Source organism: Hyla sarda, chromosome 3 (genome assembly GCF_029499605.1).
Source record: "Hyla sarda isolate aHylSar1 chromosome 3, aHylSar1.hap1, whole genome shotgun sequence".
Classification (NCBI taxonomy): domain Eukaryota; kingdom Metazoa; phylum Chordata; class Amphibia; order Anura; family Hylidae; genus Hyla; species Hyla sarda.
The window spans coordinates 395,527,362-395,552,124 of NC_079191.1; the positions used below are offsets into that span (position 1 = coordinate 395,527,362).

Sequence of the window (24,763 nt, forward strand, 5' to 3'; positions counted from 1 at the left end):
CAAATACTATTGTGGTTGCCTCAGTAGAGGCCTACTTGTTAGTCTGCTTTTTTCTTGTAAAATTTTTTTGCCCTTTTTTTCTATGTTACTAACATGCTTAATAACTAACATGTCACTCATGGAATGTGTCATTCTACTAACCGTTACCTGAATCAAAAAATGTACTAACATGGTAGTGACCATCTTATTTTTTTGAGTAACAATCGTTATTATGTTCACAGTTTTTAATTTCCTTTCTCCCCCCTTCTCCACAAAGCACTCAGGCATTGGACACGCTATGGTAAACAAACTACATTGTTCGGTAGATATCATTCTAATTGTTTCTTATTTTGGGTTTGCCGTGTGTTTTTCTTTCTTTCTTTTAACTGTAGACATCATTACAAAAGAGGAACTGCGGTTGGTACTCTTCTGCTTACTTTCAATTCCTTCTTTTCATCTGTTGTTGACCTCCTTGGTTCTACCTGTCCCTATCGAGTTTTATTTTTTTATTTTTTCCTATTTCTTTTTTTCTTGGTTTCTTTTCTTTTACTCACACATAGGGGCATCATTAACTTTACTACCTTTTGCATCAAGCTGTGATTAACCAAAACAAGGCTAACCTTTGGCTGGCCCAGGTGGCTACTGGCTCGGCCACTCTCTAACCATTCATAATGCATGGCATGAACGCTTGTATTGTCCATACATCTTTATCCATCACAAGCAGTCTAGTTACTTATTTCCTCCCTTTGTCTTTTGTTTCTGGTCTGTAGTGTGGATGGAATGTACACACTAGAGTGCGCTAAACATTGTTTACTTTGCGTTTTTTTATTTTTTTGTTTATGTTTGCATGTTAAATTTTTTCGCTGCTGCTCATTTGTTATCAGTGCAAACAGTGGTGGTGCTTATAACCGCTTGCGTCATTTCTGTCTACCCCTCCCCCAAACGCATGTTTTAACTAGTCAATGACAGACTACTAAACTTACTAATACGTACAACAGCTGAACTAACCTAGAAAGCATTTTACTAACACCATTTTTGTGTCTGCTAAATAACTGTTCAGTTGCTGTAGGGACAATACTGACACTAGTTCATTGATCAGACAACAGCTGAAATACAGTAGTTTAGAACCTTATAGGGGAAGATGAAATCTAGAATCCAAGACCAAACTTCAAACAGACATGAAAATGGATTTCCAAACTAGGTTTCAAATCAGGCACATCCCAGAACTGCAGTATTTAGGTCTGAGTATAGCGTGTCCTTTCCCTGTGCTTTGTTATGTAGGTAACAATATCAGTGGATGGGATTCTGACCACAACAGGCTACACTCAAGAAGACTACACCATGCTGGGTTCAGATGACTTTTTCTATGTTGGAGGTAGCCCAAGCACAGCTGACCTGCCCGGGTCACCAGTCAGTAACAACTTTATGGGCTGTCTTAAGGAGGTAAGTGCATCTTTTTTGTACTGCATTGCATAAGGGCTACAGGTAATTTGTTGACATCGGAGAAGGCCAGAAGAATATTTTTGTAATATATGAAAATTTTTGACTTCACATCTTATCGTCTGATTCCATTATCTCAATACCTGAAAAATGGATTGGGAACATTGTTATTCTCATTTCCTGTTGAAATGTCGCAGTTGTATTAACGTATCTGAATTTTATCTCATTTAAGTTCCTATTTTGAGGAACAAGGAAAGGAATTTGTAGTTTCTGCAAATGTACATCCGGATGCTATTTAAAGGAGGTTAACTGAATAAGGAAGCTTAACGTTATTCTTCCAAAAAAAGTGCTATAGGTTGTGTTGGTATTGTAGCTATACTCCATTCACTTCAAAAGACAAACAACACTTGGAGAAGTTTGGTGCTATTTCTGGAAGATAGCAGCCATGTTTTCCATACCACCTCCATTAGGGTGTATCGGCTGCACATACTGTATACTGAGCCAAATTAGTTTGGTGATGTAGAATAATGTTCTGCCTGACAATAGTCTAGTTAACTTATCCATATAAAATTCTAATGGACTATTTCTCATTCTCTGACCTAAGATGTCCTCTCCCTAATAAAATTGTATGCGGTATGTAAAACAGAAAGAAACATACCAAGAGAGTGTGTAATTTATAGCAATATAGCAATTCTCGATTCCAGTGCATTTTACCAATTTTTAGGTCAAACATTTTCTACATGGTTTGATTATTTTAATATATTATTACCCCCTTTCAATAATAGGAGGAGCTGAGGAGCTTAGTACATACTGTTTACTATTTTGTTTAATGTATTAATAGGATGCAGTAAACTCCTTCTGGCAGCCAGAATTGATTTATTTAATAGTGTTTTTTTTTTTTTTTTATAATTTTATTATTAGTATTTTTGTTATGTGATCAACCTGCTTTAAAAAAATAACTAAAATTCGTTAGCTGATGTTTATGATATGAGCTGCAGACACCGTCACACAGGTGATAGCATGACAATATTATACATACCTTTGCTAATGTTGATGGGTTTACCACAACTTATTAAATGGTAATTTTCTCCCTGGACCCATGTGTTAAAGGGGTTTATATATCAACTGGCTCCAGGAAGTTAAACAGATTTGTAAATTACTTCTATTAAAAAATCTTAATCCTTTCAGTACTTATGAGCTTCTGAAGTTTAGGTTGTTCTTTTCTGTCTAAGTAATCTCTGATGACACGTGTCTCGGGAACCGCCCAGTTTAGAAGAGGTTTGCTATGGGAATTTTCTTCTAAACTGGGCAGTTCCCGAGACATATGTCATCAGAGATTACTTAGACAGAAAAGAACAACCTTAACTTCAGAAGCTCATAAGTACTGAAAGGATTAAGATTTTTTAATAGAAGTAATTTACAAATCTGTCTAACTTTCTGCAGCCAGTTGATATATATACAAAAGTTTTTTCCTGGAATACCCCTTTAAGGAGGAGAGGCTGAGCTGCTTAAGTGCCACACATAGCTTGCTTCCTGTGTCCCCGGCCTCTCCCGGTTGGTTAACTTACAGGGCACGAGCCTTGATCCAAATCCTACCTGATACTGCGGCACTTAAGCAGCTTGGCCTCATCTCCTTGACACCTGAGCTCAGGAAAAGATCTAAATTTTTTAAGTTTAGGCAAATCCATCGACACTGACAAAGGTATGTTTGATATTGTCATTCTGTCACCTATCTGATGGTGTCTGCAGCTCTTATAATAAATATGAGCTAACAGATTCACTTTAATGTCATACTTACTTGCTATGATCTATACCAATGTTATGACAAGTGCCTGGTTACTAATGCTCACCATTCCATTTAAAAAAAGTGCCTGCTTGGCCAGTCACTGGCTGACATGAGTCAAAACTGTGGTTAATGAGTGGGCACCTCCTTGTGCCCAAGACACCACCAGAAAGTCAATGGCAATGGTGTGGATTGTGACAAATGAGTACAGACTTCTTTAACATTTTGGGCCCAACCTTGGAAAATGTAACCATTATGAAAAAAATAAAAATAAACTTTAACTCTATGCAGGTGATTTAGAGCTATACAGTGATCCCTCAACTTACAATGGCCTCAACATACAATAGTTTCAACATACAATGGTCTTTTCTGGACCATTGTAACTTGAAACCAGACTCAACATACAATGACACGGACAGTCCAGATGTGTGAAATGTGTCACAACTGGAGAAACTGAGCAATCAGAATGGGCATTTTACTGGTAAAACACCTGTATTACTGAAGTGCATGCACTGACTGGCTGTCTGGTAGCGCCCCCTACAATACAGGGAGGAACTACAAGTTCTGTACTACTCCTTTACCTGTGCCAGGGTTAGCTGCTCCTTTGGACACCAGGTAAGGGTGACTCCATTTGGGACAGTGTGTGTACTGTATACCCTGAAGAAGCTCCTGTCCTCTACACAAGCCATTGTTTCCCAGCCAGGGTGCCTCCAGCTGTTGCAAAACTACAACTCCCAGCATGCCCGGACAGCCAACGGCTGTCCGGGCATGCTGGGAGTTGTAGTTTTGCAACAGCTGGAGGCACCCTGGCTGGGAAACACTGACATAGACAGCGATTTACAGCTTCCAGCAGATCTTTCTTACTTTTATATCGAAGGACTTGTTTTATATATAGTAGTTTTCTACTTCATTTTCTTCAATCCTCACTTTTTTCCTATTTTTGATGACATTTTGGTGGTTTCAGAACCAATTACCAGGTTTCCATAGAGTTCTGGTCTCAACATACAATGGTTTCAACATACAATGATCGTCCTGGAACCAATAAATATTGTAACTTGAGGGACCATTGTATATCATAAAAGCAAAACCCCGACCATTATGAAGATGAATATTAGGAAGTGAATCGTCACAGAGTTTAGACAAGATGCCCTTGGAGGGTGAACAGTCACTAGAGGTCGGACTGTGTAAAATAGCTCCTACTGTTCCTGTGGAAAATACTCTCTTCTAAAAAGATTTCCATGTCGGGCTTTCATGTACTAGTAAAGTGCGCTAGCATTTAGTGTGATCCAGAGCATAAAAGTTTTATATTATATCCTTTAAAATTGTAGAGCACATAATTTCCGAGCAGTGTCTGGTTTTAAACATTTAACATTCAAAGTATCAGAACGGTGTCTGGCAGAAAAGAAGGCTGTTCAGGCATGAAAGTATGCAATCTGAATAGCTGAGGAACTATAAAATAAGGCTGTGTTATAGAACAAATGTAATTCTTGTATCAGTAGTGCCGGAGCGAACCAAACGCCGCTCCAGACACTATGTGGGTAATGCACTGGGAGCCTTATTCAGACAGCTTTTTTTTACTGTTACTAAAAATGAAACCCATTCTAGACTCATAGTGGATAAAAATTGTTTGGTTGAATGAACGTATAATCTGGATCATCAGTGAAGGCGACATAACATATTGTGTTGCCTTAGCTCAGGTCTATTCTTTTCTACAGTACAGATGTGTCCACACTTATCATTCTGTGAATTGTTGTATTGGAAATGAATATGATGCATATTAAAGGGTACCTCTCATCAAAAAAACTTTTGATATATTATAGATTAATGTATGCAGAATAACTTTACAATTGCATGTTATTAAAAAATATGCTTCTTTCTATTTCATTTTCCGCTTTGAAGAAATGACCACTAGGGGTCTCCCTACCAGTCCTGGCAGCAAGCATTTCAGACTCATGCTGGAGTCCTAAACACTACGAGCTGCCAGTCTGCTTTGTTCACAAAGGAGAACACTCAGAGCTGCCAGCCTGCTTTGTTCACAGCTTGTTTGGCTGTGAACAAAGCAGGCTGGCAGCTCTGAGTGTTTAGGACTCCAGCATGAGTCAGAAATGCTTGCTGACAGGACTGATCGGGAAAAATACAATAGAAAGAAGCATATTTTTCATTAACATGCTATTGGAAAGTTATTCAACATTCATGAATCTAAAATATATCAACAGTTTATTTGATGAGAGGTACCCTTCAATACAACATTGTAACATGCTAATAAAGCCCTCAATAAGATGCAATTCCCATCACAGCTACTGGATGACCACATACACACACAAACAACATATACCTCTCCTGGCAGGGTAACACAAGATCATGTTTTTCCTTTATGGAGTACCCCGTTGAAACACATTTTTTTTAAAGGGGTATTCCAGTGCAAATACATTTTTTTTTTCATATCAACTGGCTCCAGAAAGTTAAACAGATTTGTAAATTACTTATATTAAAAAATCTTAATCCTACCAGTACTTATCATTTGCTGAAGTTGATTTGTTCTTTTCTAACTGACCACAGTGCTCTCTGCTGACACCTCTGACTGTCTCAGGAACTGTCAAGAGCAGGAGAGTTTTGCTATGGGGATTTATTCCAACTCTGGACAGTTCTTGAGACAGACAGATGGGGTCAGACAGAAAAGAACAACTCAACTTCAGCAGCTGATAAGTACTGGTAGGATTAGGATTTTTCAATCGAAGTAAAGTACAAATCTGTTTAATGTTCTGGCACCAGTCGATTTAAAGAGTTATTCAAGTGGAAAAAAATAAATAAATCAACTGGTGCCAGAACATTAAACTGATTTGAAATTTACTTCTATTGAAAAATTGTAATCCTTCCAATACTTATCAGCTGCTGTATGCTCCACAGGAAGTTCTTTTTGAAATTTCTTTTTTGTTTCACTACAGTGCTCTCTACTGACACCTCTGTCCATGTGAGGAACTGTCCAGAGCAGGAGAGGTTTGCTATGGGAAATTTTCTCCTGCTCTGGACAGTTCCTGACTTGGACAGAGGTGTCAGCAGAAAGCACTGTGGTCAGACAGAAAATAAATTGAAAAAGAAAATAACTTCCTCTGGAGAATACAGCAGCTAATAAGTACTGAAAGGATTACGTTTTTTAAATAGATGTCATTTACAAATCTGTATAACTTTCTGGCAACAGTTTGTTTAAAAAAAAAAAATTCCACCGGAGTACCCCTTTAAAGTTGGTCATCTTGTGATACTTATCTTGGGACATGTTGAGCCAAGAGGAAAGGTGACAATGGACACATCTGTAACTACCTCTTTAGGGATTACATAGATGCAACACAAGTGACAAGGAACTAGTTAAAGGAAGCCTGTCAGCAGTATCACCCACACTAAAGCTGTCACACAGGCTTGTAGTGTGGGTGATGCTGATCAAAACAATACTCATGGCGTCCAGATTCACTCAGCGGTTCCACCGCAATTCATCTTTTTCTTTTTATGCAAATGAGGGCATTGGCGAAGGCGAAGCTCCGAACCGAGCTAGGGGCACGCTGACGTCATCTTTGCCGGGCTGCCACTCCGCCCGACTCATCAATGTTCATAACCCTCCTCCTTGCTCTTGCTCCTCTTCCCTCCCTGCTCTTGCGCCCCGTGTTAGTGTACAGTGCATGCGCCACCTCCGGGAATACCCAGGAAGAGCAGGGAGGGGGGTTATGAATATTGATGAGCCAGGCAGAGCGCCCGCCCAGCTAAAATGATGTCAGCATGCCCCTAGCTCAGTTCAGAGCTCTGCCCATGCCCCAAAGCCCTCATTTGCATAAAAAGAAAAAGGCAAATTGCAGTGGAACTGCTGGGCAAATCTGGACACCATGAGTATTGTTTTCATCAGCATCACCCGCACTAAAAGCCTGTGTGACAGCTTTAGTGCGGGTGATACTGCTGTCAGATTTCCATTAATACGTAGATAGGTATAAAGTCATAAACCATATGTGGAAGCATTGTGTAGATGTATGAACTGGAAGTGGGAGCCTGATGTAGATCAAAGGTCTCAAACTGTAGCTCTCTAGATGTTTCAAAACTCAACTCCCAGCATGCATGGACAGCCAACGGGAGTTGAAGTTCTGAAACATCTAGAGGGCCACAGTTTGAGACCACTGGTGTAGATGCATGAATAGATGTCCATAAATATATATATATATATATATATATATATATATATATATATATGTCATGCCTAAATAGCTAGCAAAAAGAAATAGCATTATTTGGTTAATACAATTCTAGCAATTAACCTATTTTCTTAATTAATATATTCATTTTTGGTAAGCATCTGTTTTCCGTGAATCTTCACATTCATGGTGAGTGGCAGCTAGTTAGACCTCCACGGGGTAAAGCTGCTCATAGACACAATTAAAATTTATGCCAAAATGAACAATGACCTGTAATCTTTGTTGTGTAGGACTATTTGCCTTGAGTTGGCCATAACGCTAGTTTATGGAATTAACAATTTCTCCTTTATATAAAGTATTTTACCTCTATCTTCTGCATAATCCAATTTTTTTTTCAACTGTCTATACACATGCAATAAGGTAAAGGTCGACCAGACCCACAGGTATAGAGGGGATTTTCCAACTATGGTGATTGGAGATGAGCGAACTTCCATTAGTTCGATTCATCACAAACTTCTCGGCTCGGTGGTTGCTGACTTTAGCCTGCATAAATGAGTTCAGCTTTCAGGTGCTCCGGTGGCTGGAGACTCTCTCCTAGGACTGTGAGCACCTTTTCCAGACCACCGGAGCACCTGAAAGCTGAACTCATTTATGCAGGCTAAAGTCAGCAACCGCTGAGCTGAGAAGTTCGTGAAGAATCAAATTACTGGAAGTTCGCTCATCTCTAATGGTGATTATGTAAGATATGGCAAAAAGGTTTCAAAATAGAAAGGGTTAATCCAGTGTAAAGGCAGGATAGCCAAAAAGAAAAGGTCCAATGGAGGAAATCTTGGAAAAGGTTAAAGTGTACCTGTGATCAAAAACAAAAACTTTTTATATCATGTAGATATAATACCATTATATTTATATTTGCAATATACATTGGTTAAAAAATATGTATATTTTTGTCCCTGCAGCTATTGCATGTGTGTCTCTATGATGAGACCAAATACAGGAAGTGTGGGTGGACAAGCAGGGCTCTGTGCAATGAGGCCCTAAGACACACAGCAGGCTGATTGACAAGCCAGGAGCCTGCACAGAGCCCTGCTTGTCCTGCCCTCACTTCCTGTATTTGGTCTCCTTACAAAGACACGCATGCAATAGCTGCAGGGACAGCATTTTTTCAACCAAAAAATATACTCATTTTTTAACCAATGTATATTACAAATATACATATAATGGTATTGGCTACATTATATCAAATGTTTTTGTTGATGACAGGTACACATTAATGTTATTTGGACACTTTAAAAATCTATACATATTTGAAGATGGAGGACAACTGATGCATTCTAAGTTTGATCGAGAGCCCTAAGCTAAAACTAAAGGCTGTCCATCAAGCCAGAAATGTGTCAAAAGTCCAAATGGGTATAGAGTTTCAAATTTTCCAATAAATATTTACCTTTTACCTAAATTTCCAATGCTAGACTTCTTCTCTTCCCCATTCAATGTGATGGTTTAACCAACAAATGTATGTCCCATTATGCCAAACATACAATTGGATGATCTTTCGGTATTTTATTAGGAGGCCACTTGGGTTTATTGCCTACTTTAAAAATAATCTGGGTAAACCATAACTAAGTCACTTGGCTACAACGATTAAAAATGAAGGTATAACAAAAACAAAAAAATTTGGGCAACTTGTATGCAAATATTTTTTTTTCATTGATATTTGCAGGATAAGAACTGTTACATTTGTGGAAAATAATTTTTCAGTTTATGAATCATCTGACCACAAACTTCTAGAATAAAACTAATGGTAATGAAAAAAAAAGCAGCTCGGATTTGCAGGACACAATTTATCTAGTGTATTGCAAACAAATAAAAATACTGCCACGGCTTCATCACCTCGGTATAAAACCCACAAAATTAATTGGACCGCCACTAAAAAATCTCAACAGGATAATAATGTACCTTAGCTTGATTCATCCTACTCTTCAGCTTTAAAAGATGGTGGTATAAAATGCGCCATAAATTTGCCTCTAATTTTAAAAATGTGTGCTGTAAGGATGATAAAGGAACGGATACAAGCTTAGGTATTTTCCGGATTCAGAATTCATAAATATACTGTACAGTAAAACTGTCCCGAAGAAGGCAAAATGCATTATATTAACACATTAAAACAGAGTTAATAAAACCGTCTTATGCAACACACTTAGTCTGCAGCCAGAAATAAAAATCTGGATTCCTAGTCCATAAACCATTCTATGAGCTTTTTGAATTTAGGGAAGAAAGGATATTGAAAGCAGCTCTTATGCCACATCCAAGTAAATTTCCCTTAAAATTAGTGTTTAACTCCAAATTGGAGTCTTAGAAGGTTACTAGAAGTATATGCTAAGCCAGAGATCTCTTCAGAAAGAAAGAATACCCATCGGCAGACAGCTGTTTACTGGTTTTGCTCCTCATCAGAACAGAGTAGGGTGCTCATCCCAAAAATCACCAGGGTAATATATTTTAGGAACTGAAATCCAATCTACTGTAAGTGGTGTTCATGCTCTTATTAAATGGAAACTTGTCATCAGTTTTATACTGCCGAAACCATGGACAGCATGAAACAGGGGCAAACTTTCTTATTACACTTGTTCACAATGCTGCACCATTTCAGAGGCAGCTTCCAGAAGCAGGGATCTGAGTCAGTGGGGTAGTCCGTAGGGACTTCTCCCCACCGCTCTGGGCCTAATTGATAGATCTCCCCCTTTATTCAAACAAGCATAGATCTATCCGTTGTTTAACAACATGATGACAGCGTCAGTATACAACCCCACCATGGTCAATCATCAACCAGAAAAATGTGTTGATTTTTTGACTAAAAATGTATCCAAATTGCTCTTACCGAGGGGGCTCTTCCGCTAGCTGAAGCATGTCGCGAGGTGATATCAGTTGGGTTCTGTGTAGTAGAACCCAACACAAGCTCCCAATAAAGAACCAAATATATTTAACGGGGTATTATCATTTTATGAAGTGATAATATATGACCAGGACATGCCATTACTAATTGGGGAGGGATCTTTGTAACGTTGCATCCCTCTGTTCTGTTTCTCCCCTGCGCAGTGGACCTTGGTTACATGACTGAGCAGGAAACTGCAATGTGCCCCGTTTCCATGAATGGGATCTCAACTCATGGACTCCAATACTATCTCTTAAATGCAATTGTATACCCTAGATTTTTTCTTTTACCGGTTAGATCCAGATATGGAAACATGTTTTTCTAATATGTTTCTATTTTCGGATTAGAATTATAAAATGTTGTAAGTACATTGTTTTGGTTCTAGGGTGATAATCTTGTTTGCAGCTCCGCTTATTGTGGCAAAACCTGCTGACTACACCAATTGTGGTTTTTAGGATAAGAATACAACAAAACATGCCCCTCCCCTGACCATGTGCTTTATTTGTTAGAGTCCCCAAAATGGCCACCAACTATATAAAACGAAAGCAACAAAGAGCTGTTTCTAAGACTATTATCCCCTAATGTCCCACCTTGTGGCTTAGACTCCACCTACTTTCCTCACATAAAGCTGAAAAACAGGTTCTTTGGCCACACCTACTGTGGCTGTGTTTGAAACTAAGTTTTAGACTGTGGGGGCAGGGAAATATATACTAAATGGGAAATAATGGATGCAAAAACACATCATTTTAATATCCGTAACATACATTTCTATGGGGGCAGCCATCTTGTTTGGGTTGTTTTTTCAACTGCATTTAAATATATAGGGGGAGATTTATCAGAACCTATGCAGAGGAAAAGTTGACCAGATGAACATAGCAACACATAGCCTTTAAAAAAAATGAAAAAAAAAATGAAAGAAGTGATCTGATTACTATGGGCAACTCATCAACTTTTCCTCTACACAGCTTTTGTGAAATCTTGTCCACAGATTCCAGCTAGCCCCATGGACATAATCACAATAAACTGGCCCAGACCCTGTTGACATTAATGGGATAGTTTTCTTGGCATGCCCTGTAACGTTGCAGAGATCATTTAATGGGGAGAAGGGAGGCCATGTGGAAAAGTGTCAGTAAATAAATTTCTACTTTTTAGACCAAAAATATGTCTAATTTGTATGCATTCCCATCAGATATAATGGTATGCAGTTTTGCAGCACGATTAGATTTCAGCTTGGAATACAAGCAGATTCTGTGCCAAAATCTGCATGAAATTTCACCATGGGAACAGGGTCTTAGCCTACATCTCCTGCACTAAAAATCTGCAGTGCCAAATTACCCACCCAAATCCATGCTATGGTTTTGCTGCTGCCGCTGAGGAAATGCAGTAGCATTGCTGACCTGTGCAAAAGCACTGCTAAAATTCAAACACCTTAGTGATCACCATATGGCCAGAAAAAAAATGTTGTCTACTGGTAAACAATCAAGGTTTCTATTGACAACAAGCAGAGATTTTGAGAAGTGTGAGACTTGATACAGAAAGTATGTCGGAACATAGTACAACTTATTATATAAAGGAAAAACCTTTATTTGCTGCATCTTTAAACCTCTTTAGTAAAAAAAAAAAAAAAAATATATATATATATATATATAGATATATATATATATGTGTGTGTTTTTATTATTTTATTCGAGTTCATAGATGTTCTAACATATTTTTCACGCACCGTTAACCAATATAAATCTCGAGTAAAGAAGAAGCATCTGAGATAAAAGGGATCGCAGAGGCACCAACAACAAAGCAAGCGGATTATTCACAGTAAACTAAGTCGATTGTGGGGTTTGGTATACTTGGAAGCTGAGATAGAAGATAAGAATGGTATATTTATGGAAGAGATAAACTGCACAGTAGAGAGTGTACAGAAGTAGATGCCAAAAAGTGAGAATATAGAACTATTGATCAAGGGAAAGATTGTACTGACATTTTCAGCCGAAGAACCTTTAAAGAGCACGGTTGCTCTTATCCGTCAGATAAAGACCTGACGGACAGGGAGTCTGTAGAAATTCAAGGTGCGCCATTAATCCATATTTTCTCCTTGTCTACTTGTCTCGCGTAGATGTTTAGAGATGAGTTTGTTTACAGCTATAGCGGAGCTGACTTATAAGGCACCATTTTGGAGAATAATGTTATTCTTCACCATACTGAGCAGATCTGTGCTGCTTGTATTTGTCCTAGGTTCCTATAATCAGTAACACTGGGTAAGAAATCACTGCGGACTTCTTAGGCTGCATTCACATTATGTTTGCTTTCTACGGGTGGGAGATCTCAAAACCGGGCGCTCCCGTATCCCAGCTGGACCTGCACAGCTTCTAACTCACTTTAATGAGCTGACCGGAGTCAGGCACCTTTCACAATATCGCTACTGACTGTCAGTAGCGGGTCCATTGGAAGATAGCGAGAGAAAAATTAGTGCTTGCAACGTCTTTTTGTCTTGCTATCTTGCGGCGTAATAACGGCTGCAATAACGGGCATCAACGAATCCCATTCAAGGGAATGGGATCCTCTGTGCCCGTTATGCCTCCCGTTGTGCTCCGTCACACTAACGGGCGTTAAAGGCAAGAAAAGAAAAAGAACCTAAATGGCCGTTTGTGGCAGAGCCCAGCGGCAGCGTAAAAGTAGCCTCAGATAGTGACTCCGGTTGGCTCATTTTTGCCCCGTATCCAGTTTTTTTTTTTTTTTTTTTTTTTTACCAGACTTAAAACCGTGGTATCCTACGGTTTTAGGTCCGGTCACAACCTGAATGGGTTTCGGCACCGGTCCAACTGGGATAAGGGAGCTCCCAGTTTTGAAATTTGGATACGGCAGCTGGATACGGCAGCCGTAGGAAGCAAACATTATGTGAATGCAGCCTTACAGTGCTTCTAAGCATGAGGCAGATGTACAGGTTTTATTTTTTCACTAGCAATAGTTATCTAGTGATAAAATTCAAGGCAGAGCTACTCATAAGGTAGTATTGACTGTATACAAAAAGTGAGGTTTATAATAATGGAATCTGCTCACCTTGCACAGTTGTGTCTAAGTCACAACAACTGTAAGTAGCGTAGGAAAATTTCTAATAATGCTGGAGCTGCCTCCCGGTGATCGGTATCTAAGGGTGTCCTGCCCGATATAAAGAGTAGCTTTTAGTTCTCAATGGAGAAAGGAAAAATCTGGGAATGTACAGGCGCTGACAGCGGTATACCGGTTGTTATAATACTAAAACTCTTTTTATTTGCCAGCGCAAACACATTTGGAGACTCTAGGTCTCTTTAACAATGTGAACGTGGCTTTCAGCCACGTTCACATTGCTAAAGAGACCTAGAGTCTCCAAACGCGTTTTTAGCTCCTGTACAATTCTGGATTTTCCCTTTCTCCATTGGGAAAGAAATTTGTTTGACTAGCAGCACGAATCAAAACACAGGGCCTATATTGATGGTGTGAATTTTTGGTTAGTTGTACAGCATGATTTGTTTCCATGAATGCGTTTCCTTACTTGGTCATGTGATGAGCAGCTTGATACAAAAAAGTACACTACTTACTGTGTCAAAGAGAAGTCAGCTGACTTCCTGTGAACTACAGGAACGGACATCATCGCCTATTAGATCCCCTCTGGCTAGCCCCCAGACCACTCCCCACCCAGATCTGTTTACTGCTGCTGCTTTTTCTATTACATCAGTATGTATAGTAGTTAAATACCCTCCCTGAGGCTGTATTCAAACATTGCATTTCTTGCCGTTTTTTTTTTTCTGTTTTTAATCGCTTCTAAAAGGTGCTCTTTACCACTGTGGAAACTGTGGAAAATCACAGGAGAAACTGTAGAAATCAACAGAAACAGAAAATGCTGCAAAAATCTAACGTGCAAATAGAGCCTGAAGATTTCTGATCTTTATTAGGCACCTAGTGCATGCAGTGTAAACTGATTGTAACCCACTTGTGAGACTAATGAGTTCACCTGGGTGACCTCAAGCAACAGCAGCCTGATGAGATGACCAGTTGCAGTGATCAAACAGCAAACCCTCAGCCAGAGGATTCATGAGAAATGTAGGCAGCATTACCAAGTCATTGCAGTGTCGATTTGCAGTCAGAAATGGCTGAAAACCCATGCATGCCACATTAGTGAAAACAGGTATGCAGAAGGCATACACAAGAACCTTTACATTGTTCCCTAATAATAGCCTATGCTGCACTATATAAGCAATAAAATAAAATAAAATTACTGGAGTGCTTCTTTAAGTAACATATATGCGCTAGTGATGAGCGACATTGGCCATATATAGACGAATATTCGTCCTATATTCGCGAATTTAGTGCATTCATTATATTCGCATATGTGAATATTTGCATATTCGCGTATTCGAGGAAGAAAACAGTGAGGGGGTGGGCAACTTTACTATTGGTTGCTAGGGATGTTGTCGATAACCTCTGACATCATTCTAATTGGCCCACAAGTGAAAAGAAGGAATATTCGAATATGCAGAAAAATTTATATTCACAATTTCGAATATATAGCGAATATATTTGCAATATTCGCGAATTCGCAAATTTGTGATATTCGCGATAAAAATTCGAAATGCAAATATTCACGCCCAACACTAATATGCGCCTGGATGTAATTGGGCCATAAATGCAATTAATAGCAGCAAAATCTAGAGGGTTTCCATATTTTCTGGAGAAAGCAAAGTCGTTCAGCATAGTATAGTCTGTCAGTAGCAAGTATCACTGTATGATACTAAATGATGCCAGTCCCCCAGTCCCAGTCTCCTATGACATAGTACACTTCAGCCTCCTTGCATCTTTGTGGAAATGTTGCAGACGGCAACATGTTAGGAGCAGCTGGTGGAGCCTTAAATGAGCCTCGGAGGGATCGCTGATGAGCAAATATATTATTAGGCTCCTTAGAGTAATTTGCCAGGATTCACTAAGCTGAAGTTAGGGTTATTGCACATAGAAGTGCAATGATAATTGTCAATTGGGGTTTTAATACCTATGGAACAGCATGAAAGAAGAAATATTAGGCTTTTATTTTTCTTTATTCTGCTCGCTTTATCTTTTAAACGGTATATGTCATTTCACAAAAAAAATACTGTACATCCCAGAAGGATTTCTTTAAATTAAGATTATCTATTGTGTCATGAAAATTTAGGCTGGGTTCACATATATCAGACATCCGGCATAGTTTTCCTCCAGCCTGCACTGGAGCGAAACTGATGCTAGAACTGATCCCAATCATTTGTATGGAACAGTTCACAATCGTCCGGAGCCTCAATATTGACGCCGGATAGTTGGACATGCCAGAGGGCATCGGACTGGGAAACGCTGCTTGCTGTGTTCCCCTGTCCGCCGTCCAGAAACAGTGGACACCAGGTGCCATACAACTGATGACAACTTGCCCTCCGTTGTGGCATCAGTTGCGTAGAGATATAGGCTCCATCCACCTATGCCAGATGCCGGACATGTAGTTTCTGAATCAGTTTATCATAGTTTTCAAGATGTCTGCTTGCTGTCATTTAACAGTGACCTTTCTTGTTTACTTGTAAGGGATCATGTGCCATACACCATTGCATGACTTGTTGCAGTTACAGAGATATGTCCTCTTTAAGATAAGCAGATGGTACACTTGAATTGAAATATTTACCTTAAAAAGATTATCCAGTAATACCCAGCTAACTTCTTCCAAAAACAGCACCACACCTGCCTGTAGGTTGTGTGTGGTATTACATTTTGGCTCCATTCACTTCAATGGAACTGAGCAAACCAACACCAGACCACCAGACCTGCAGACAAATGTGGGGCAGTTTTTTTTTTTCAATCAAATCAGCTCTTTTTTTTTAATGCTGGATAACCCCTTTAACTCCTTCACACCCTTCAACATGAATATATATGCTATATATTTACAATGCAGTAATAGCACAGGCTAAGAAGCTGTTCTCACACCATCAGCAACCAGTGCTAGTGTAAAATACAGTTGATGACCAGAAAAAGAGATAACTCTGATACTGGCCATTTAAACCCCTCAGATACCCATTGTTGATAGTATCTCTGGCATCTAAGGTTAGATGGAGATCCTATAACCCCATGGGTTGCCATTGGGTTGTCATTGCAGGAAAAAACCCAATAAAAGCCCCAATGTCTGCCATCGTTGTGCACCTATCAGGCCCGGCCAAAGTCAAAACAATTAAGACGTTATGGCTTATAAAATATTGCAATATAAAAAAAGATGTTTTAAGGAAGTAAAAACCTATAGTATACAATCTTACTGAGTGTCAAAATAATGTCGACATGTTATTTATGCTTCATGGTGCTAAATTTTAAAAATTAAAAATTTGATAAAATTGTTATAGGTTTTTCATTCCACCCTAGAAAGAGTAAATTAAACTAAATTGATGAGTTTTATGTATAGTAAATGGGTGGAAATAAGAATTACAACACATTTCACAAAAACAAACCCTAGAATGGGTACATAAAAAAGGGTAAGGCTTTCAGAGTTCAACATAAAACAACAAAGAGAAAAAAATCCCTTTGTCCTTGTTACTTAGGTCTAAATGATCCATGAAGCAAAAGTTTAGTCAAAAATGAGAACGTAACTGTACAGTCTGTCCAATCTTTCTCTTGAGAGCTCAGCTGCTTGTGCTCCACAGACCCGAACCATGGTCAGGCACAATATATTCTAGTGTTGTTGCATTTTACATAGTTACATATTTTGTAAAGTTGAAAAAAAGACAGAAAGAAAAAAGTCCATCAAGTTCAACTGAGGCTGATGTTAATTGCCCCATGATGGCAAAATTCCTGCCTTACTCCAATATGGCATCAGAATAAATCCCTGGATCAGCGTTTTATCCCCATAAATCTAGTATCCAGAACTTGTAATAGTATGGATCCGTATATCTCTATGGGAGAGTCATTAGGCTATCTTTGGCCCTCCCATAGAGATATATGGAGGGGGTGTGATGGCTCCAGGAAGGAGTCGGGGCACCGTACTGAAGATCATGGGGGGCCCCAGTGCTCGGACCTCCCGCGATCTGAAACGTATCCCCTATCCTGTGGTTAGGGGATATGTTTTTTTTTTTTTTTTTATAGCAATACTCCTTTAAAGGGTTCTCCAGCCTTTATCACTTATCTCCTATTCATAGTAGTACAATGCTCGGCTGTTTCCAGCTGTTCACATAGACAATGAATGAGGTAGCAGTGTGCATATATGACTCTCCATTCCAAAGCAAGACCCCGCTCTGGAGATTGTGGGGGAATCTCAGCAGCAGATTCCCTGCGGTCTTACAGCTATCCCCTTTCAGTAAGTGTTTATGGTCAAACAAGTCATTTAAGTGTATAAAATTCTAAGAAACAGACATTTTTTAGTCAAATGTAGCAGCCCTTCATGTTACACTATAAAATAAACATCCTTAGCAGATTTTTTCAAATCTTTGGAGACGTGCTTTAACCCCTTAAGGACTCAGGGTTTTTCCGTTTTTGCACTTTCGTTTTTTCCTCCTTACCTTTTAAAAATCATAACCCTTTCAATTTCCAGCTAAAAATCCATATTATGGCTTATTTTTTGCGTCGCCAATTCTACTTTGCAGTGACATTAGTCATTTTACCCCAAAATGCACGGCGAAACGGAAAAAAAATCATTGTGCGACAAAATCGAAAAAAAAACGCCATTTTGTAACTTTTGGGGGCTTCCGTTTCTACGCAGTGCATATTTTGGTAAAAATTACACCTTATCATTATTCTGTAGGTCCATATGGTTAAAATGATACCCTACTTATATAGGTTTGATTTTGTCGCACTTCTGGAAAAAATCATAACTACATGCAGGAAAATTTATACGTTTAAAAATGTCATCTTCTGACCCCTATAACTTTTTTATTTTTCCACGTACAGGGCGGTATGAGGACTTTTTTGCTCCGTGATGTGTGATCTGAAGTTTTTATCGGTATTATTTTTGTTTTGATCAGACTTTTTGATCACTTTTTATTCATTTTTTGAATGGTATAAAAAGTGACCAAAATATGCTTTTTTGGACTTTGGAATTTTTTTTGCGCATACGCCATTGACCGTGCGGTTTAATTAATGATATATTTTTATAGTTCGGACATTTACGCACGCGGTGATACCACATATGTTTATTTATTTATTTTTTTTACACTGTTTTATTTTTTTTATGGGAAAAGGGGGGTGATTCAAACTTTTATTAGGGAAGGGGATCTTTATTAACACTTTTTTAAATTTTTTTTGCAGTGTTATAGGTCCCATAGGGACCTATAACACTGCACACACTGATCTCTCATCCTGATCACAGCCGTGTATTAACACGCCTGTGATCAGTGTTATCGGCGCTTGACTGCTCGTGCCTGGATCTCAGGCACGGAGCAGTCATTCGTCGATCGGACACCGAGGAGGCAGGTAAGGGCCCTCCCGGTGTCCGGTCAGCTGTTCGGGACGCCGCGATTTCACCGCGGCGGTCCCGAACAGCCCGACTGAGCAGCCGGGTCACTTTCAGTTTCACTTTAGAAGCGGCGGTAAGCTTTGACCGCCGCTTCTAATGGGTTAATACCGCACATCGCCGCGATCGGTGATGTGTGGTATTAGCCGCGGGTCCCGGCCGTTGATGAGTGCCGGGACCGACGCGATATGATGCAGGATCGCGGCGCGATCCCGCTTCATATCGCGGGAGCCGGCGCAGGACGTAAATATACGTCCTGCGTCGTTAAGGGGTTAAAGGTTGACTGTCATTTAAAACAACATTTGAGATTGCACAGACATGTCAAAAGTATAGATCATACTGAGCCTCGCTTCTTATATCTGTTGCGATCGTAAGCTACAGCTTGGTGAAGTTTGTAGCTACACTTGCCTCACTCCCTGGCTGTCAATCAAATCTGACCTTTTTCTGCATAAGTCTATATACTGAAAAGATCGGATCTTTCAGACGGCTGGGGAGTCAAAAATACTGCACACTTCACCAGCTTATAACTCCCAGAGGGGGTCTCAGGAGTGCAATTCGGAACGTTTAAAAAGAATGGAAAAAAACATGTCAAAAGTTTTTTAAATAAAAATAACAATAATAAAAAATATAAATATTTGCCTGCTTCGTTGGTAATGACACTATTTTCTAATCTAATACGTTATCTATATAGATGGGGGGACCTAAAAGATCTGTGGTTTCTTTGGCAGTCTTAATCCAAACTGTTCTGGAGGCACACATCTTAATACATTTGGTACGATTTCCATAACCACTCCTCCTGTGCCAAGAACTACTGAAAAGTGGAAATGTTCCTAATCATGTGTTAGTCAATTAATACAATTGCCACGGTCATCGCTATCTACAAGTTATCACTCAGCTCCTCCAGGCCCGACCTGTGGTTTACGAGTCATCTATCAAAAGCGGCCTGTATCTAAGAGATTAACAAGAGCTATAAAGATATCCAAAATTTGTTCTTAAGGAATGATTTCTACTCACCGGGCATTAACATCATATACTTTTTTGATCCTTTATAGATAATCCGGTTTGAACATAAATATGGAGTGGGATAATATTTATTTTAGTTAAACATGGTGGCCACAAGCAGGTTTTTTCCAGCATGTTTAAGATCAGACATTTGTTTTTGTTTTCTACTCAAAAACTGGTAGAAAGTATACACATGTGATCATTAACCATACCTCACTATAAATATGGTAAACAATTTATTGTCTTGCCAGTGGCTTCTTCACTCTTACCAATGGCTCAACATATTCTTAATAAGTGTGACAAGATAACTCTAGCTTAAAAAAAATACAAGATCTTGACATAGGAACTACAGATGTGTTCACACTTCACATTTCTAATTTGGTTGAAGGTGACCAACTGGCCATACACATACTGTAACTAGCGAACAACTCACAGTTATCTCACCCAATTCTGAAATACAAACTTAAGTATTGTAAATATAGGGATAAGGTAAGCTACTTCCAGACTATTTTGGCAGCTTTATATCTCACCAAGAAAAAGATCACAAAGTTTAAATTCTACATACCCTTTTTTCCCTCCACATCATCTGTCAGGGAAGAATACCTGACTTCATCTGTCAGAAGACCCAAGGGATCTGGCTACTGGGGACCCCCATGATCTCCGGGCCAGCAATGTGCTGTTCTGAACACAGAAGCTTGGACATAACCATCATGCCTCCTCCCATAGACATGAATGGAGGGGGCGTGACAGTTGTGGTTATGCACCATCTGGCATGGAGTGGAGTTTGCTCTGTGCACCGGATTACTGGGTTACCACGCCAGAGATCACGGGGGGTCCCAGCAGTCAGACCCCCATGATCAGACATCATAACCTCTATCCAAAGGATAAGGGATAACATGTCTATGGGCGGAGTGCCCCTTTATGGACTTCAGTTTGTCATTAAAACAATCGCGGGGTGTCCACACATTTCACATGTGACATCCTGCCCATCCTGTGACATCTTGTGATAGAGTGTCACCAAATCACGTTGTTGTGAGAAGCTTGTAATCCCACACCATGCATCTCAGGATATGATGAGTTTTAAGACAAGTTGAGAAAGTAGATATCTGTTGTATCCCAGTTTAAGATACTTACTTATCTCTCCATGTACGTGGCTTCTTCCTGAGCTTATTTAAGCTCAATATTATCTTTGATGCAGGAAATATTCCGTCACTGAAGACTTCATCACGGACAGTCCTGCTAGAGATTTTTTTTTTCTTTTATGATCAGCTTAGATGTCTCTTCAAATCTTCTTTCAGAGGATTACAATTTGTACATGATGGACCTTTATAAATTACGTACTGTATGGCACTATCTATGGTACAATGTACCTTCCCTCCTTAAGATAGTCTCTTTCCTCACCCTTTTTTATTAGAACATTTTAAAACAAAGAAATACTTATAAAATAGACAATACCTATGTTTTGTTTAGCCTGTGCAGAACAGATAAAGGAAAATGATCTCCATAGCTTGCCTGCCCGATCTGTTTACCCCTTGCTGGTTACTAAGTATATACAGTATGTAAATTTTCACCATAGGCACGCCTTTCCATTGAAGGTTTGTTTTCCTGTGCAAGTGTCTTGGAATGGACCACAAAACAGTGTCCCTTGAACTATTGACTAACATCAGGTTCACTATTTAAAATGGGGTGATCTAACCCCAATAATCTAATAAAAAATATACTATAGTCATTCACAAATATATTCTTATAACTTTGTACATGAAGAAAGAGCTATCAGATTAGTAATTTCCCTGATACCCTGAAGAATATTCACACATAGCTTGGATACCTTGCACAATTTAGATACTTCTACCCTGAGCAGAACAAAGAAGATCAACTTAAAAAATTCTCTATTATGTCTGTTTTGATTTTACCTAAGTGGTAAGGTATCCCAGTGTCCACAGACCTTAGGTTGATAGTGAATAGCACTGAAAATGTTAGATCTATAGAAAAAGGGGGGTAACAGGTTATTATAGCAAGCTGTAATAGACGTGTATCATTGATTCCCAAAGTTTGCCTGTGCTTTTGTTCTTGTGTGGTCAACACAAAATCCTGCTGTGTGTTGACGTGATGTTTGTCCTCTTCCCGTGTTCATAGACAGGCTGTTTAACTTTGGAATATTTGAAATGCCTTTGTGCACGTCCATGCCGTACTTGCCAATCACAGTGACCTCCAGATGCCTGCACATTTCGGTGTTGTAGCGGGGTGACACAGTGGCCAAGTGTGCTAATTGGCCGGATCAGAACATGTATTTCATGCACTAAAGTGTTTTTTTAAATGTATTATGTATTGTAGGAGGCTGGCAGGATGCTGAAGGTGGCTGGGTGGGTCGTGGGCGAGGCAATGAAGGTGTCTGGGTGGGTACTGGGCAAGACACTAAAGGTGGCTAGGCAGGTGCTGGTGGGTACTGTGTGAGACAGTGAAAGTGGCTGGTGGATGTTGGGCGGAACACTAAAGGTAGCTGGGTGGGTACTGAGTGAGACACTGAAGGTAGCTAGACAGGCACTGGGTGAGACGGTGAAGGTGGCTGGGTTGGCACCAATCAGGATGATAAAGGTGGCTGGGCATCCCCCTCAGCTTTATACACTTGCACTGGTGCTACTGGGAACAGTAGTTTTTGTTTGTGCCTATGCCCAGAAGTACGACATTTTTTGAAACTGATGGCTTGGCTTACTGGGGGTGCAGTAAAGGAGGATGCACAAAAACCGCAAAGGTGACATGGTAAGGCACCCAAGCAGTGTAAAATGTTTTTTAACCATCGGACTACCCCTTTAAAGGGGTACTCCGCCCCTAGACATCTTATCCCCTATCCAATACAAGTCTATGGGAGGTCACCACGCCCCCTGCCATAGACTTGCATTAAGGGGACGGGCCGTGATGTCATGAGGGGGCAGAGCCATGACATCACGCTGCGCCGGCCCCTGTATCGCCCGTCATTACGCACAGAGCGAACTCGCTCTGTGCAGTAATGATGGCGGGGTGCCACAGCGGCGATCCCCGGGGTCCCCAGCAGCGGGACCGCGGTGATCTAACATCTTATCCCCTATCCTTTGGATAGAGGATAAGATGCCAGGGGTGGAGTACCCCTTTAAGATTCTTCTGAGGAGCAGTCTGAGTGAAAACGATAAACCATCAAGCTTTACAGTGAACACAAACTTTGTGTTCTTTAAAGCACGGGTAATTAACTGGCGGACCGCAGTCCAGATCCGGATCTCTCCTCATTCATTTTTATAGGTGTCTATCATCTGCACTGGCCAGCCCACCATTATTGCCACCTCTGCTTTATACAGCGGTGGCTTTTGGGAAGTAACGTGCTGCGTGCAGGCACCACTGATGCCGCACAGACTGAATACCGGGAGATGGGGCAGGAAGGCTGCTAGGAACAGACGTAGCCCGCAAGCATGCATGTCTGTTCTTAGCACTGCCTGAATCTTCCATCATGCGCTGAGTGAGGGTGAAAAAGTGAATGCCAGCCCGATACCCTGGTGTCCTGTCATAGTCCTGTGAGCACTGCCGACCCGTGCTACATCCCCTGCCACTGAAGCTGCAGAGCGATGCTGATCTCCTGTCAGAAAGGTGAGGGGTGCGGGGGGTGAGAAGGGGCACAGCAGCATCGTTCATTGTGGGGGCACAGCGGCATCGTTCATTGTGGGGGGAAAGCAGCATCGTTCATTGTGGGGGGCACAGCGGCATTGTTCATTGTGGGGGCATAGCAACATCATTAATTGTGAGAACACAGCGGCATCATTCATTGTGAGAGCACATTGGCATCATTCATTATGGGGGCACAGCGACATCATTCATTGTGGGGGCACAGCGACATCATTAATTGTGGGGGCACAGCGACAACATTCATTGTGGGGGCACAGCGGCATCATTCATTGTGGGGGTACATCAGCATCATTTATTGAGAGGGCACAGTGACATCATTCATTGTGGGGGAGCAGCGGCATCATTCATTTTGGGGGCACAGCAACATCATTCATTGTGGGGGCATCGGGACATCATTTATTGTGGGGGCACAAAGACATCATTCATTGTGGGGGCACAGCAGCATCATTCATTGTGGGGGCACAGTGGAATCATTCATTGTGGTGGCACAGCGACATCATTAATTGTTGGGACACAGCGGCATCATTCATTGTTGGGGCACAGCGACATCATTCATTGTGTGGGCACAGTGACATCATTCATTGTGGGGGCACAGCAGCATCATTCATTGTGCGGGCACAGTGGCATCATTCGTTGTGGGGGGGGCACAGCAATATCATTCATTGTGGGGGCACAGCAACATTCATTGTGGGGGCACAGCGACATCATTCATTGTGGGGGCACAGTGGCATCATTCATTGTGGGGGCACAGCGGCATCATTCATTGTGGGAGCACAGCGGCATCATTCATTGTGGGGGCACAACAACATCATTCATTATGGAGGCACATCAGCATCATTCATTGTGGGGGCACAGCGGCATCATTCATTGTGGGAGCACAGCGATATTCATTGTGGCGGCACCGTGACATCATTCATTGTGGGGGCACAGCGACATCATTTATTGTGGGGGCACAGTGGCATCATTTATTGAGAGGGCACAGCAACATCATTCATTGTGGGGGCACAGTGGCATCATTTATTGATAGGGAACAGCAGCATCATTCATTTTGGGAGCACAGCAACATCATTCATTGTAGGGGCACAGCGACATCATTCATTTTGGGGGCACAGCGACATCATTCATTGTGGGGGCACAGCAACATCATTCATTGTGGGGGCACAGCGGCATCATTCATTGTGGGGGCACAGCGACATCATTCATTGTGGGGGCACAGCGGCATCATTCATTGTGGGGGTATGCTGACATAATTCCTTGTGGGGGCACAGCAGCATCATTCATTGTGGGGGCACAGCGGCATCATTCATTGTGGGGGCACAGCAGCATCATTCATT

At 40.6% G+C, this 24,763-nt stretch overlaps 1 protein-coding gene across 10 annotated transcripts in view; it reads left to right on the forward strand.

Moving 5' to 3' along the window:
* The window catches only part of NRXN1 (neurexin 1), a 1,474,530-nt gene that overhangs the window by 562,394 nt on the left and 887,373 nt on the right, over positions 1 to 24,763 (forward strand). For 8 of the 10 annotated variants that reach the window (XM_056568026.1, XM_056568028.1, XM_056568034.1 and 5 more), the window contains 2 exons: positions 257 to 280; positions 1,261 to 1,422. In XM_056568026.1, the coding sequence (XP_056424001.1) occupies positions 257 to 280; positions 1,261 to 1,422 (186 nt within the window). The remainder of the gene's footprint in view (positions 1 to 256; positions 281 to 1,260; positions 1,423 to 24,763) is intronic. The other 2 variants (XM_056568030.1, XM_056568032.1) reach the window with 1 other exon arrangement.